General features: G+C 40.3%; 1 protein-coding gene across 1 annotated transcript in view; it reads left to right on the top strand.

Moving 5' to 3' along the window:
• Positions 1–17,019, top strand: part of LOC117879209 (actin-fragmin kinase-like) — a 76,495-nt gene that overhangs the window by 11,332 nt on the left and 48,144 nt on the right. The window contains exons 6-8 of the mRNA XM_034774235.1: positions 665–753; positions 9,025–9,171; positions 10,050–10,101. Coding sequence (XP_034630126.1) covers positions 665–753; positions 9,025–9,171; positions 10,050–10,101 — 288 coding nt within the window. The remainder of the gene's footprint in view (positions 1–664; positions 754–9,024; positions 9,172–10,049; positions 10,102–17,019) is intronic.

Here is a 17,019-nt window from a genome sequence, read left to right as displayed (position 1 = left end):
GCTGCCATTTTCATTTTCTCCATTAATATTAAAAAATGTTAAAAAATAGAAGGAAATTGTGGCTAGAATACAAACGCTTATATTAGGCAAATTTGAGAAAGAGCCACGTGGTACCATTTTAACAGTGATGATGAATTAAATTTCAAATTATTGCATCAATGTGCTTTTGCTTTCCAGGTTTTTCATTTATAGATGAATTTGCTTTAAATACATAGACATGTTTCCATTTTTGGGTAAAAGGGTACTGCCAACTAATTTCCTCAGTTAATAAAATACTATCCAATTTGTTTTTAGATGTATCATGAGGCCAAAACAGCACTGAATATTTTAGTTACTCAGTGATGGAGTGGGGAGAACTTTTTACTAGATTCTTGGCATCAGAGGGCATCTTTTTCTATAATAGTTTTAAAGTCTGTGGACCTAAACATCTTGACATTGTACCTTTTAGTAAATCTAAACAGCGTAGATACAATTAGTGGGGAGGTAAAAACTTTAATCGGAATCCAGATAAAATTTTATTGCAGCTGGATACAAAATACAGTTTATATATGTGCATTGCTAACAGGAATTAATAAAAAATGTAATGGGTTTTCTATATAAATCACTTTTAATAATTCAGGATATGTTTTATGAACCAATTGTAAAATCATTATTTTTATTACAGTGTAGTAAGAGGGAAGATATATTTATTTGGAGGGTGTTCAACCCAGGATGCTAAAGAATGTCTTCCAGGAGTCTACAGATTTGACCTCAGTGAGTAGAAATATAAGATTACATTTTGTGCTATTTATAGTTCACTAAGGTAATGATAAGTCTAAGGGACCATTATTCAAATTAAAGCAATATGCTGCTTTCACTATGAAAACTTGCAATGTTTATTTTAATGTATTAATAATCAAGACACCCCCACATATGACTCCTAACATCTCTACCCTTCTCCAAAAATGGCATCCTTATCTTTTGTATGGAAAAGACTATGCTCTCCACAGATTGAGAGCTGTAATTATCTTAGAATGAAAGGTTTTAGAAGATGAAACCTAAACAAAATCTGCTTTTGAATCTGCATTTATAGTGCATCTTTTTTTTTATTGGCAGAAATATTTATTAGACCTAATCCCACAAAAAAATTGAGCTAATTCTGTGTAGATATTGTTTAATAGTCAGTTAACTAAATAAAGATGGTTGGCAATGGATTTACTCTGTTTATTGCTATGTAGCTGTTACTCTAATTCTAGAGCTTACTTTCCCATGACCCGTAGAGAAATAAAAGGAATACAGCTCATTTAAGAGTGCCTCTTTGAGGTATTAGAGAGGCAAGGTGGGTGAGTAATATCTTTTATTGGACCAACTTCTGTTAGTAAGAGAGATGAGTTTACAGAGAACTCTTCTTCGGGTCTTCATTGAGTTATGTGTTCTTACTTCAGTCCCTGAGACAATGTGATTAGTAGTTGAGATTCCTTGCTGTAAACTTTCCATGTGAAAGGTTAATTCTGTACCAAATGTCAGTTCATGATGCACCACATTTCAAGTCAGGGCTTGTCTTCACTACCCGCCTGGGTCGGCGGGTAGAAATCGATCTCTTGGGGATTGAATTATCGCGTCTCGTCGGGACACGACAATCGAGCCCTGAATCGATGCGCGTACTCCACCAGCACAGGTAGGAGTAAGCGCCGTTGATGGGGGAGCCGCAGCAGTCAATTTGCCGCCATCTTCACAGCGGGGTAAGTCGGCTCGGATACGTCGAATTCAGCTACGCTATCACGTAGCTGAATTTGCGTATCTTAAATCGATCCCTCCCCTAGTATAGACCTAGCCTCAGAGTAACTAGTTCCACAAAGGAACATACTTTTAGGCACTGAGCTAGACCTGGGCAAGACCCTCTAAAAGTTATAATTTTAAGCATTCATACATAAAACAAATAAAACTAATGTGGGAGGGATAGCTCAGTAGTTTGAGCATTAGCTTGCTAAACCCAGGGTTGTGAGTTCAATTCTTGAGGGGGCCATTTAGGAATCTGAGGCAAAAGAATTGGTCCTGCTAGTGAAGGCAGTGGACTGGACTTGATGACCTTTCAAGGTCCCTTCCAGATCTATGAGATAGGTATATCTCCATATATTATTTAATGGCTACATTTTGAAAAGTTGTACAAGTCACTTTCCCAGACGTTGTATAAGGTACATTATATATTTGGCTTGGGGGGAAATGGGTTTTTTCCCCCAAAGATTAATGCACATTTTCAGTGTATATTCACATTCCTTAGGCAGAGGCATTAATATAAACACTATCAATATCACTTTGTACTGTATGATCATTGGATTTATTTATTTTGCAAAGTAAAAAACATTAAATAATCAATTAATCAAACAATCAAAATTCAACAGTAAGGGCCAAATTTTCAAAATATTATGAACAAACGTGCACGAGCACCTCCCCTAGATATGCTGATAACCCTGACTTCAGAATATGCATTAGGGTAACTCACACAGTTTGCTTTGTATGTGACTCCTAATTTGCCTTCACACATTAGGGGATTTGCACAAGATTTCGGAAAGCTTTCTGAAGGTTATTACTATGTAATTTGGCTCAAAAATCAAAAGCAGAAGTCAGTAATTACAAAAATACATTATTGATTTGGTCTATAAAAGCATTATTACAATAAACCTATTTAAGATTGTTTGGTAATACTATATAAAGTTGCTGGTAACAGAGATGTGACCTATGATATATGTACTCGCTATAAAAATGATTTAACACTGCAGACATGCTGTATGGCTCTGATGTGTAAATGAGGTAAACTTTTACCAACCCCTCTCATTATTCATTTTTCTTTGTTTTGCTATTCTGCAAAAATAACACATTTTTAAAAGTCTTTAGATTTTTTGATAAATAAGCTTTTTTAATTATTTTTTCAAGTAAGTAGCAATGGAAATAAAGGAACAAGTAATGGACAAGGTGTGTACAAACCAAATTCATGATGTAAATTTACAAAACAATGAAAATAAAAAGTGCAGTCTCAATCAGACAGTTTATCATTATTTGAAAAGATGAGCATACCATAAGAACATAAGAAAGGCCGTACCGGGTCAGACCAAAGGTCCATCTAGCCCAGTATCCTGTCTACCGACAGTGGCCAATGCCAGGTGCCCCAGAGGGAGTGAACCTAACAGGCAATGATCAAGTGATCTCTCTCCTGCCATCCATCTCCATCATCTGACAGACAGAGGCTAGGGACACCATTCCTTACCCGTCCTGGCTAATAGCCATTAATGGACTTAACCACCATGAATTTATCCACTTGTCTTTTAAACTCTGTTATAGTCCTAGCCTTCACAACCTTCTCAGGTAAGGAGTTCCACAAGTTGACTGTGCGCTGCGTGAAGAAGAACTTCCTTTTATTTGTTTTAAACCTACTGCCTATTAATTTCATTTGATGACCCCTAGTTCTTGTATTATAGGAATAAGTACATAACTTTTCCTTATCCACTTTCTCCACATCACTCATGATTTTATATACCTCTATCATATCCCCCCTTAGTCTCCTCTTTTCCAAGCTGAAGAGTCCTAGCCTTTTTAATCTCTCCTCATATGGGACCCGTTCCAAACCCTTAATCATTTTAGTTGCCCTTTTCTGAACCTTTTCTAGTGCCAGTATATCTTTTTTGAGATGAGGAGACCACATCTGTACGCAGTATTTGAGATGAGGGCATACCATCGATTTATATAAGGGCAATAATATATTCTCAGTCTTATTCTCTATCCCCTTTTTAATGATTCCTAACATCCTGTTTGCTTTTTTGACCGCCTCTGCACACTGCGTGGACATTTTCAGAGAACTATCCACGATGACTCCAAGACCTTTTCCTGACTTGTTGTAGCTAAATTAGCCCCCATCATATTGTATGTATAGTTGGGGTTGTTTTTTCCAATGTGCATTACTTTACGTTTATCCACATTAAATTTCATTTGCCATTTTGTTGCCCAATCACTTAGTTTTGTGAGATCTTTTTGAAGTTCTTCACAGTCTGCTTTGGACTTAACTATCTTTAGCAGTTTAGTATCATCTGCTAACTCATCTCATTAGCATGTAGGTACATTTTGTGCTAATGTTTAATATGTGAGTTAGAGGCCTGATATAAATCCCACTGAAGTCAATGGGATTCTTTCCAATGACTTCAGTGGGCTTTGGATTGACGCCTTGAGAAATAAAAGTAAAGTGAGTGTGTGTTGGGTGCGGAGGGTATTGTGTATTTGGGGGAAGCCACAAAGGGATATGGTAATGGAATATTTGGCATTAAAACAATTGTGAGCATAGAATAACAAGGGAGGTGCTAATGGACAGGAGGAGCCAATAGGGACCTGTTATGTGTAGGGTGACCATACGTCCTGTTTTGGCCGGGACAGTCCCTTTTTTAAGCCCTGTCCTGGCTATCCCAACTTTTTTCCAAAGGGAGGCATTTGTCCCATTTGCTCCTGCTGACTTGATCAGTTGGCAAGAGCAAACAGGACAAATGCCCACTTTTGTCAAAAAGTGGGGTATGGTGTGGATGAGGCAAGCAGAGATGCCACCTTGGGGGGTGGGATAGCTCAGTGCTTTGAGCATTGGCCTGCTAAACCCAGGGTTGTGAGTTCAACCCTTGAGGAGGCCATTTAGGGATCTGGGGCAAAATCAGTACTTGGTCCTGCTAGTGAAGGCAGAGGGCTGGACTCAATGATCTTCCAAGGTCCCTTCCAGTTCTAGGAGATAGGATATCTTTATTTATTTAATTTAACCCCATTGTAGGGGGGAGACAGGGCTGGGGGAGTTTCAGCATGTTCCAGCTTGTGGGGGGGTGGGGAGCACAGGGTTCTAGCAACCAGGCAACAGCCTCCTGAGGGGCCCCCCCCGCATAGTTCCAGTGACTAGGCAATAGCCTCGAGGGTGGGGGAGGGGCAGGGTTTCAGTGATGGGCAACAGCATCAAGGGGTATCCCATTTTCTGTTTGGGAAATATGGTTACCCTAGTTACATGATGTATTTCATAGTTGAGTATGACGGGCTGTATTACTCATCTGGAGTCTGGGAACTTTGAGATTGGGATAAGGGTAACTCCTATAGAGAATGCTTTGGAATGTTTTATTTTGGAGTTGGAGTTGCTTGGTTTCCTTAGGGAAGAAGGGCCACTCGCCCACAGAAGACTTTCCTGGAGCAAGGATGTCTTATAGTATCTTCCAGGATAGGGAGAATAAGTCTAGGTTGCTTCTCCTTATCATTAGGATTAAAGATGCAGGTTCTGTTTTCTATTGTGTGAGGGTAAGTAGCATTAAAATCTTTCCAATAGCTACAGCTGATTATTGTATATAAAGAGGTGTGAGAACACATTTTTCAGGTACAGTCAGTAACATGGCACTGTGCTCACCAATGCCAAGAAGACAACAATGTGGAGTGGAGCTGGTGGAATTTAGAGCTTATGCAAAAGGTTGTCCAGGTCAGGGAATTTTTGGCAAAGAATCTTATAAATATAGGGCTGGAGGGCACCTGGAGAGGTCATTAAGTTCATCCCCTTGAGCTAAGTCAGGATTAAATAAACCTAAACCATCCCTGACAGAAGTTGTCTCACCTGTTCTTAAAAACCTCCAATGACAGAGATTCCACCACTTCTCTTTGAAGCCTATTCCAATATTTAATTATTTTTATAGTTAGAAATTTTTTCCTAATATCTAACCTAACTCTCCCTTGGTGCAGATTAAGCCCATTACTTCTTGTCCTACCTTCAGTGGACATGGAGAACAATTGATCACTGTCCTCTTGATAACAACCTTAATATATTTTAAGACTAATCAATTCCCCTCTCATTCTTCTGTTCACTTGACTAAACATGCCTAGTTTTTTAGCCTTTCCTCATAGGTCAGGTTTTCTAAATCTTTTATCATTTTTGTTGCTTTCCTCTGGACTCTCTCCAATTGATCCACATCTCTCTTAAAGTGTGACGCCCAAAACTGGACGTTCCAGCTTTGGCCGAGTGCTAAGTAGAGTGGGGCAATTACCTCTCACGTCTTCCATACAACACTCCTGTTAGTGCACCCCAGAATTATTTTAGCCTTTGTTGCAACTGCATCACATTGTTGACTTATATGCAATTTGTGATCCACTATAATCCCCAGATCCTTTTCTGCAGTATTACTGCCCAACTAGTTATTCCCCATCTCATAGTCGTGCATTGATTTTTCCTTCCTACGTGCACTACTTTGCACTTGTCTTTATCAAATTTCATCTTGTTGATTTCAGATCAATTCTCCAATTTATCAAGCTCATTTTGAATTCTAATCCTGTCCTTCAAAGTGCTTGTAACCCCTCCGATCTTGGTGTCATCTGCAAATTTTATAAGAATACTCTCTACTACCTTATCCAAGTCATTTATGAAAATATTGAATAATACCAGACCTACAACAGACCCCTTCTTCACCCCACAGTCGGACTGTGTCAAAAGCCTTACTAAAAATCAAGATACTATTTATCATGTTTACTGCTTCCCCCATCCACTAGGCCAGTAACCCTGCCAAAGAAGCAAATTAGTTTCGTTTGGCATGATTTGTTCTTAAGTAATAGCCAACATGGATTTGTCATCACCCTATTATTCTCTAGGTGCTTACAGATTAACTGTTTAATAATTTATCCCAGTATTTTTCTAGGTATCAAAGTTAGACTGACTGGTTTATAATGTACCAGGTCCTCTTTGTTCTCCTTTTTAAAGATAGGCAAACATAGTACCTTTCTCCAGTCTTCTGGGATCTCACCTGTCCTCCATGAATTTTCAGAGATAATCTCTAATGGTTCCAAAACTGGATTCTGCTAGTTCCTTTAGTACCCTAGGATGAAATTCATCAAGCTTTGCTGACTTGAATCCATTTAATTAATCTAAATATTCTTTAACCTGTTCTTTCCCTACTTTGGCTTATGTTCCTTCCCCTTTGTTGTTAATATGAATTGTGTGTCACCATTAACCTATTTAGTGAAGACTAAAGCAAAACAGGCCTTAAACCCTTCAGCCTTCTTGATGTCATCCATTATTAGCTCTCCTTTCCCACTAAGTAGTGGACTAACACTTGATTTCATCTTTCTTTTGCTCCTAATATATTTATAGAACCTCTTCTTAGTGGCTTTTATGTTCCTTGCTAGATGTAACTCATTTTGGCTTAGCCTTTCTGTTTTTATCCCCTCATGCTTGTGCACCTCTTTTGTGCTCATCCTTAGCAATTTGTTCAATGTTTCCACTTTTTATAGATTTTTTTTTTAATTTTTCAATAATTAAAGAGCTCTTGATGCAGCCATATTGGCCTCTAACTATTTTTTCTCTCCTTCCTTTGCATCAGGATTGTTGGCTGTTGTGTCTTAAAAATTATCTCTGAGAAATTGTGATTTCTCCTGAACTTCTTTTTTTCCCTTAGATTTATTCCCATGTAACACTACCTACTAGTTCTCTGAGTTTGCAAAAGTCTCCTTTTTGAAGTCTTATTCTGCTGCTTCTTCCCTGATAGTCAGAATCAATCTAAAATGGCTGCCCTCCCTCAGTAATTCCTCCACCTTCTGAAACAAGAAGTTTTCCCCAACACATTCCAATAACTTATTGGACATTTTGTGTTTTGCTGAATTACTTTTCCAACAGATGCCGGGTTAGTTAAAGTCCCCAATTACTACCAGGTCTTATGTTTTGGATATTTCTGTTATTTATTCTAAAAATACCTCATTCACCTCCTCCTAGTGATTTTGTGCTCTGAAATAGTATCTCTACCATGAGGTCAGTCTGTTTTTTTCTCCTTTTATCTTCAACACACACTCTCCCCACCTTAGTATGAGTATAGACTTTCAACTGGTCTGTGTGATAGTGACACAGGAAAATGGACAAACCTCCAGCAGACTGTACAATCTGTGAGGTTTTCTGTCTGCAGTTTGCTAGTCTCCAATATAATCTGCTTGATACTTTATTTTGAATTAGGAATAGGTTGGCTGAAAGGTGGTAATTTTATGTTCTGTGATTCATCTCCTAATGAGATGTAAATATAGTCAGAGAACTTAAATATATTATCTGTCTCCTTCTCCCCCCGCTCCTCCAGTCTGTGTGTGTCACTTGTTTTCTCAGGCCCTGATCCTGCAATCAGATCCATGTGGCTAGATCCCAGCACCTGAGCAAGTCTCCTTTCACTTGCATGAATTCTGATGCAGGATCAGGACACGTGTTCGTCTCAGAATCCTCAAATATCTCCTCCCCTCCTGCTGATTTTTGCAGAAACAAATTTCTGTTTCTTCCCTAGTTTTAGGACTAGACATCTACCTCCACAAATAGCCTCTTTGCCAAAACATAATCTTGCCATATTTTTATAAGGCAGATATATCATCTGAATATTTACCTATTTTAGAGTTTGAAACAATAATTCACTAAGTGATTGATTGTAGAGAGCAAGACACCCACCCTACTATATGTGTACACACACACACACACACACACACACACACACCCCTGCACAGTCTTCACAAACCTTGGTACCAGCTTGCAGGAATGAGTGTGCACTATACAGCTGCTACTCTGTCTCCAAAGCAGGTGCACAGAAAGTGAACAGAGCATTAGCTACCCACCAGTGTGCCTGCCAGTGATGCTGAGCCAGCATAGAGAAAGTGGATAAAAATTCCAAATATTCCATTCTTTGGGAAGCAGAGGTTTTGTTCCTAGAGGAATTAGGCTATTGACACATATACAAGTCACCAGATCCAGGGAGTGGAATTGGAAAAAATCCAAAAAACTTATATTTTAAAAAGAGCTAGAAATCATCAGAGTCCTGCAGAGACTCAAGGAGCATATCTGCTCCGTAGCCCTCACATGTGTGCCACTCGTGTGAAAAATGTTGACAGATGTGATGGTTTTTGTCATAGAGCTGCTGTGCTGAGGAGAATTTGTATCATGTGTAGAAACTAAAATGGAAAATGTTTGTTTCCCTTTCTACTTGGTGAAAGTAGAGGAAAATTCTCTAAAATTTTGGTTTGTTGTTTTAGGTTCTTTAACATGGCAGAAGGTAAAAACCAATGGCATTGCACCTCAGACCCTCAGACACAGTTCAGCAGTAATAGGGGAAAATATCTATGTCTATGGTGGAGTTCATTATGGAAAAGCTGTTGATGACCTGTATATGTTCAGTACTGGTAAGTAAATCTACTCTGTTATAAAAAAATCATCACTCAGATTCTAAGAAAATATCTTTGAGTCCCACTCTTGCAAAAACACAGAATATTTTTTGCACAGAACGATGCAGCTTCCAGGCCAATGAAAAATTCCTGCATTAAAAATCTAAACGTTTTACCAGAATAAGGACAGTGGGTTCTATATATCATAAACTTGACCAGCTAAAGACAGTTTACAAATTAGCTTGAAGACTTACATTCATTCCTCATACTAAGATTTCCAAAAAAGTCTTCAACTTAGCCCTCATTTCTCTGGGCTCATGCAGGTACATAGATGTCTAATTGACAGCATTTGCACCCACAATTAATTGCAGGTACAATTTTTGTGAACGTAAATTTGTGCTTTCAAAAGTGGAAGCCAGCCTCAAAATCAGGCCCTTTAAGTCTTTTTTTTTTTTTTTTTGCATATGCCATGTGAATATAGAACAATTTCTTAATCATCAGTAACTTGCTTATTGTCTTTCATATTATGCACATGAGGTGAGACCCAAGAGTGAGCATATAGGCCAACATTTTTCAACTTGGGCACTTAATTTTTTTTAAAATGTTGCCCATATTGCAAGTAAAATACATACTACTTTCCTATAGTGGACTACAAAACTACAAAATCTCTCTTACACCTCACATTCTATTCATGTGAATTACTGTGCTCTGAAAACTATGCGGACATATTGTGCAAGCAATTTTTAAGCAGAACTCATGACTGCAGTCCAGAAAAACCAATTATATGTTAAAACAATTGGGTTTTATGTGTTACTGTTAGTTCAGCATACTAGTAATGACTTGTTTGCATTGCCATTACTATATCCTGTAATTTAAAATTCTATATTATGTTTCAGTATCTCTCAGATGGACCCCAGTCAAAACCACTGGTTCAGCACCTGGGGCCAGGTTAGTGATTTTCTAAGACTACCTTCGTAGGGAATAAGGGATTAAATGATTAAGGGGACTGGATCAAAATGGAGTCACATACATAAAAGGTTTTGCCATTTAACTCCAATTTCTACCCAAAAATAGCAAGAGTATACATCATATTTGGAATAATTTTGTGCTTCTTTCTGAGTTTCACAAAGAAACGATGGCAACTTTTTAATATAGTCACACAAAAATAATTCATTAAAATTATGTTTAGGCTGTGATAAAGCAAGGTGATGCATAGGTAGGGAAGAAATGTACTGGATTCTTCTGTACTGACAAAATAGGCCACGTAAAGAAAGTCAAATATACACTCCTTGGGCCATTAAGTTAGAGAACAGGGTGTGTTCACATCATAACAATGCTTTGGATCTGAAAAAAAAATCAGGCTCAAAATACAAAGAACTTTGAAGAAGAAATTTTCCTGGATGTTCAAGACTAAAGAGAAAAAAATTTCACAAAAAAAAATCAGCAAATATTTCACTAAAAACAAACAAACAACAACACTGTATTTAGTTGACTTCTGAAGAATTGGTGTGCAAAATTTGGAAACTAAGCAAAGGTATTTTTAAATAATATTCTGTTATTTAATGCTGTGTTTTTGCATGTGATTTTCATAAAAAATGAAGAAACAAAATGACAGAGCTTTGACTTCATTTTCCTTCAAATCAGTAGAATCATTGACACATAAGAGAGCCATAGGCAAGTGTTTCATAAAGCAAAATAAAAAATATGGTTAGCTTTTATTTGGGAACATAAACTACATGTAGTTGGGCTCTTTGAGCTTTTTTCAGTATGTGGACATATCAGGATGTCTACCTGCCTAGTACAGCTCCCTATCACAGATTCACTGCTTGCTGTTTCCCCAAGTGTCCTTCTGCACTCTCTCATGGGATTGTGCCCATTCTCTATACAGAGGAACAAGACAGAAATGCTCTTTGTGTTCTTTCCGTACCTCTTATGTGCCCCTGCAGGATATGGGCTACAATCTGGACCTAAATATTAAAGATGTTTGTTTCTTTACAGCTTAACAATACAAAATAGTCTATTTTTAAAACAGTATTGGAAAAACCCTATATATATTACATATACATACACACAATAGATTTTGCCTACCTATTAAGATTTCCCAACACTTCCCTCAGCACAGAAACTAAGGAGTGAATGGATACAGAGACTGAACCACTGTCTCATCCCTAGAATGTCCATCTGAATCTCAGGTGAAGCACATTGGTGGAATAATATGGGGAGTTTGCATGAGCTCTACTCTGGCTTTTTTTTTTCCCCCCTTCATAAATGGAAGACTTCAGTCTCCAATTCAACCAATCCAGGACCTTCCATAAGCACTAACATCACATTTAAAAACCAAAATGTAAAATCATAGCTAATTTGCAGCCAAGCTTCTTCTGTCCCCAGCTGTCAGGATATAGGTAGATTTAAAAGGCTATTTGGTAAACCTTGTGTATGATAGATATATTATAAAAAATATCTAGACTATTCTGAGTCATTCATTAATTGAGCTCCAACTAACTCTTAAAATGTGAGGAAAATTTCTATTTAGGTCATCTTCTCCGTCTCCCTTTCAGTTCAGGATGTTTCAAACAGTCAATTTTTTGGAGTTTGTTCTGTCCAGTTTTAAAACAACTCAAAATCGTTCCTTTAGGAGACTAACCCATAGTCTAATAGACTTCACTACTAGTACATTTTTCCCCAATGATGGACCAGATTCTGCTCACAGTTATATGGTGAAATTTCAGTGGAAGTTAATGGGAGTTAAACCTAGATGCTGACAGTAAGTTTTGTCCCATTAGGTCTACATTTTCCTTTTATAGATTTCAATTAATTCCATTAACCCTAGGTATAGTTCCTTGGAGTCACTTATAGTTTAACAAAAAAATTGAAGTTTAATGGAACTGTCTGACAAGTTCCAATTTCTAAGATGAAAGAAGGAAGTTTCTGCTCTTTGTTCAGGGAGCAACAGTCATTCTTCTTTCCAGGCTTTTTCTTTTCTCTATTTCTCATTTTCCTCTGTTTATAGAAATCACGTGGCACCAGATTTTTATATAATTCTTGACATAATGGGAGTGTCTCTCTCAACACACACAAGATTGTGGCAAGTGTTGTCTTGAAAAACATTCAAATTCTAAAAGCATGATAAGTGGTGTTATATATTTAGTGTAAAGCCTTAGACTCCTTCCAATAAAAGTAGGGTTCACTGAGAGCTCATTGAGTGTAAGGACAAACAGCAAGAATGGTACAACAAAAAGCACCAACTGGCTGTTCTCATGGTGTTCTAGGTGCAGTTCAGACTAGTGGAGGGTTGCCTCACTACTTGCCTTGCTAACAATGCTTTGTTGCTGAAGCTTCCAGACTGGGATGCTCAGAGCCAGCCCACAAGCATGTAGGCCACACCCTGAATGTGTGTGCTACATAGCCAGCCCTGGTTCAGCAACTCTGATCCCAGCAGCCCATCTACAGCCCCACTCTGGTGTCTACCAGTCTCAGTTACAACCAGCAAGGGACCCTAACACACACCCAGTCCCAAATTATCCCAATATTCAGCCCACTCCTGGATAGTTCAGAGAAATAATAAGGTTCATTTGTTCCTTTACAGAGAAGGAAGTATATCACAGCTTATTAACCCAACTGAGGTAACTACACCTTCCCTGCAAACACAGGACTGAGTTGGGCTATGGTAAAACAAATGTATTAGCAGGACATAGGTTAAGTGATGCCAAATAAAAGGAATAAAGTTAGAAAGGGTACAAGCAAGTAAGAGTGAAAACACATCTAAAAGTCTAAAACTTAATCTAGCAGGGTATAGGTTTTGTTGAAGATGGTCTCTCTCAACTGTCATTCCTCTCACCAATCATTCTTCTTCCCAGCCATGGTGACTTTCGTTCAGTCAGGACCTTCAACAGAAGTACAAGATGCAAGCTTCCCTCATCTTCCTAAGTGAAAGATCTTTGTCTGAGCAGGTTTCTTACCTGTATTCAGTTTCCAGAGACTTCAGCCTCTCCGTGGTTGAAGGACCCATCTTTTTCAGCATGCAAGAGCTCTGTTCCCTTGAGTCTGTCTAGTGATGGATGCCCAAGATGGCTTCTATCCTTGCTTTTATCTTCAAAAGTTCAATGATCTTCAGGTTGACCTCATGCTGATTTTCCCTTCCTGTGGGTTTCCCATCCCCCTGTATGTAAATGGGGCTTCCATTGCTTTGATTCCACTGTGCTTAATTTACATAGGAGACAGATAGGTAGCTGCCTTATGCATTCTAGACTGGGGTCTGGCCTTTGTTCATAGGAGACTGGTAGATAGCTGCCTTCTCTCCTGTTTGACAGGGAATCTGTGTCTCCTGGTTTAGTCACAAGCTTTAAAGCATAATATCATTAAGTATCTAAATTTCTTCATATAGTATTACTCAGCGGTGGCTCCAGGCACCAGCGCAGCAAGCATGTGCTTCAGAAAAGACCTCACTCTATACACTTTTATAATACAGTAATATAGTATACAAGTGATTCAATTGCTTATCATTTGAGCATCAATACCCTCGGCAATGATGCAATAAGATTTAGTCACTGGCTACTCCACAGGCATCAGTTCAAAGTTCCCTGAACCCAAAAACTGTGGCAGGATATATTTCTTCCCCCTTTGGGTAGGACGTGGGATAGGGACCACAGTGTCCATTGCAAACCTATAAAATGCCTCTTGTATTACAGGCAAGGGGTGGAGACAAACTTTCTAGGGTCCTGCAGGTCTTTTTCTTTTTTGTGATAATTCACAAGACCTGCAATAATCTCCCACCTCATTCTGTGTCCCTGACCAGTAGAAATATTTCTTTAACCTCTCATAGGTTTTCTGGGCCCCTAAATGACCCGCAAAAGGACAGTCCTGGTGCTGGGCAGGTACAACCAGCTGCTTGTAAGGTTTTCCCAGGCTTTCCCTCCATGGGACATTCCCTGCATAGTCTCCCTACCTTTTCAAAAAACATTTCCCCATTTCCCTTCAGTGGAGGATCCCTTCAGGACATATCCCTTTATGCACCCTAGAGTGGGGTCTGTCCTTCATTCATCTGCAAAACAAACTGGCAGCTGGGACAGATTCTTCAGTAACAGGGGTTACTTCTTCCCATCCTCCAGCTCTAAGAGCATACTACTTTCCTTTGTTATGCAAGAGCTGGCCTCAGCACCTCCCACACTCAAAAGCACATTGCTTCTTCCTACTGAGATAGGGCTGTCCCTTGCCCTGACAGCTGTTTCTTTATCTGCACAATTCTCTGAGATCAAGGGACAATTATTCCTTTTTACTATGGGTTACAATTTTAACAATCTTGCACCTATTAAGAATATCATTTCCCACCAGCATTGCTGTGGGAATGCTGTCTAACTAGCCCAGCCTTCAAGGTAACTTTCGAGCCTTCCCAATCCAAATGCATTTTAACCAGAGTTACAGGAATTTTATATTTCTCCAATGCCAGCTCTACATCCTCACCAGGTAACATGTTAGTTTTTCTGACCATGGTTTCCCTGACCAGAGAAATTTGTGCACCACCAGTGTCTCTCCATTCCCTGCCATTTACTTCAGCAACCTTGATAAACTCCAGGTCCACCTCCTCAGAGTCAGACCTAACAAAATTAATCGGGCTCAGCATGCACCTCTGTGTGTTATAATCGGGATGTGGACAGTAAGACCTAGTGGTCAGAGCAGGGATCAGGGCTGGTCAGGTACCAGAGGGCCAAAATCCAAGACTGGCCAGAGGGCAGAACAAGACTCAGGCATCAGGAGATGGGCAGATTTGGAAACCAGAGTCTGGGGTCTCCTGCACACAGGTCTGAAGTTGATTTATTGGTGGGCATGTGGCGGAGGGCTTCCGAGAACTCGGCCAAAGTGAGAGGCAGCTCTAGCCAGACTTGGTCTCCTGCACTGACCGTTGGGAGTCCGTCCCAGAGCACTCTGCAAGCATCAGGATCAGTCGGATCTGGGGAGAAAAGGCCTGCATAGAGTTCCCTGGCCCTCCGACACATCTCCTCCAGATCCATGAGGGCAGTGCCATCCTCTGCCAGGAGGCAGGTGACGTGTTTCTTGGTCCCCCCACTTTTCTCCAGGGTGTAGAAGAAGCGGGAGCCGCGACCCATCTCCCGAAGGAGGCGGATGCGGGATTGGACAAAGGCATCCCGGGCCCGATGGTCCTTGAGGGCCTGGAGCTCCTCCCACTTCTCCTGGCACACTCTGCAGAGGAATGGATCCTTGTTGCTGATGGACAGATGCCTCTCCAGCTCTAAGACCATCCGTTCCAACCGCTCTATCACTGCATGCCTCCGTCAGCTGGCGCCCCAGGTGTAGTCACAGCAGAAGATCCGGGCGCACACCTTCCCCACGTCCCACCACCGCCACGTCAAAGGAAAAGCGCACCTCTGCCCTCTCCAGGCCAGCTAGAACTCCCAGAAGGCTGCCATGAAGCCCACATCCTCCAGTCTGGCTTAAGTACTGGTGCCAGCCAATCAGTGGACGGTGAGGAACTGCCACTTAGGTCCTGCTGGTGTTACTTCCTGCTGAGTCCAGCCTCACAGAATCCTCCTGCCAGAGCCCAGCCTAAACCTCCTGTGGTGATGTGGAAGTTTCAAAGGCCCAGGTACCCCATAGGACCAAGTTCTAACAGTGTGTTAATAATCACAGTATTAACCTGGGTGAAGGCTAAGTGTTTTGGGTTTTTTTTAAGCTTAGAGCAATTACACTGATAGCACCCTCTTTGACCATTCTCCTGCCCAGGAGGTCTGTGATGGGGATTTCTAGGAGGGGAACAATTCTGGGAAGGTGAGTGCCTGGGATCCTCACCACCCTCCACCTTCCCAGGGATAAAAGAAGGCCCCCTCTTTACACCAAGCTTCTGACCGTCCTTCTCTGTCTTGCACTCATCAGACTTTTGGGCTTGCACAAAGGAATCAGGAAGTCAACTTCCTGTACAGAATGTAAAGATTTATCCCATACTGTGTCTTTGACTTCCCCAGAATGTTTGAGCAAAGAGATCAAACAACTGGACATAATTCTCAGCCCCTTGTCCCTTTGCCTGTTCTTATTCGATCTTACTCGCTATGACTCATGCCAGCACTTTTCCTGAGATTTCTGAATTTCAACCTTTACACCTCAATGGTAATTTGAAACCTTTGCAAGACAGCTTTTTAAATTTGGGATATTTCAAAGTTTGTTCAATTGGCATTTCATGAAATACATTTAAGGTTTTATCAGACAACCTTGCAATCAGTGTGGGGACTTTCTTGTGTTCTGAAACTACAGTATGATTCTCACATAACCTTTCAAAAGTGGTAAAATATTCTTATATAGTCTGCTTCTTTATGTGAAGGGCAGAGCTTCTCCCAGGTAGGTGTTTCTTGGATGGAGGGAGCACCTAGGAACTCTGGTATCTTCCCTTGCTTGTACATTATGTTCTGGGCATGCAGCTTTTCCTTCTCATTTTCTTGGGTTCTTTCTCTTTCAGCTCCATGGCATGTTGGTGAGCAGCTATATCTGCTTCCAGGACCAACCAGCGTGCTTCTTCTTGCTGCTGCCTTTCTGCCTCTCTCTCCTTGGCTCTCATGTCTGCTTCCCACTTTTAGTGTTCACACTCTGTCTTTCTGTTCATATAATCATTTTTGGTGTTCACGCACCTGTCTCATTTTGTCATTCTCCAACCTGGCCTGCAATAAGGGCTAGTCTATACTAGAAGCGCTACGGTAGCACAGCTGCACTGATGCAGCTGCACCACTGTCGCACATCTGGTGAAGACACTGTATGCTGATAGGAGACAGCTCTCCGGTTGGCATAATAAAACCACCTTCATATAAGATGGTAGCTATGTTGGCGGAAGAAGCTCTCCCACTGACATAGCGCTGTCCACAT

Source organism: Trachemys scripta, chromosome 6, assembly GCF_013100865.1.
Source record: "Trachemys scripta elegans isolate TJP31775 chromosome 6, CAS_Tse_1.0, whole genome shotgun sequence".
NCBI classification, from domain to species: domain Eukaryota; kingdom Metazoa; phylum Chordata; order Testudines; family Emydidae; genus Trachemys; species Trachemys scripta.
This window is presented reverse-complemented; position numbering and strand designations above follow the sequence as displayed.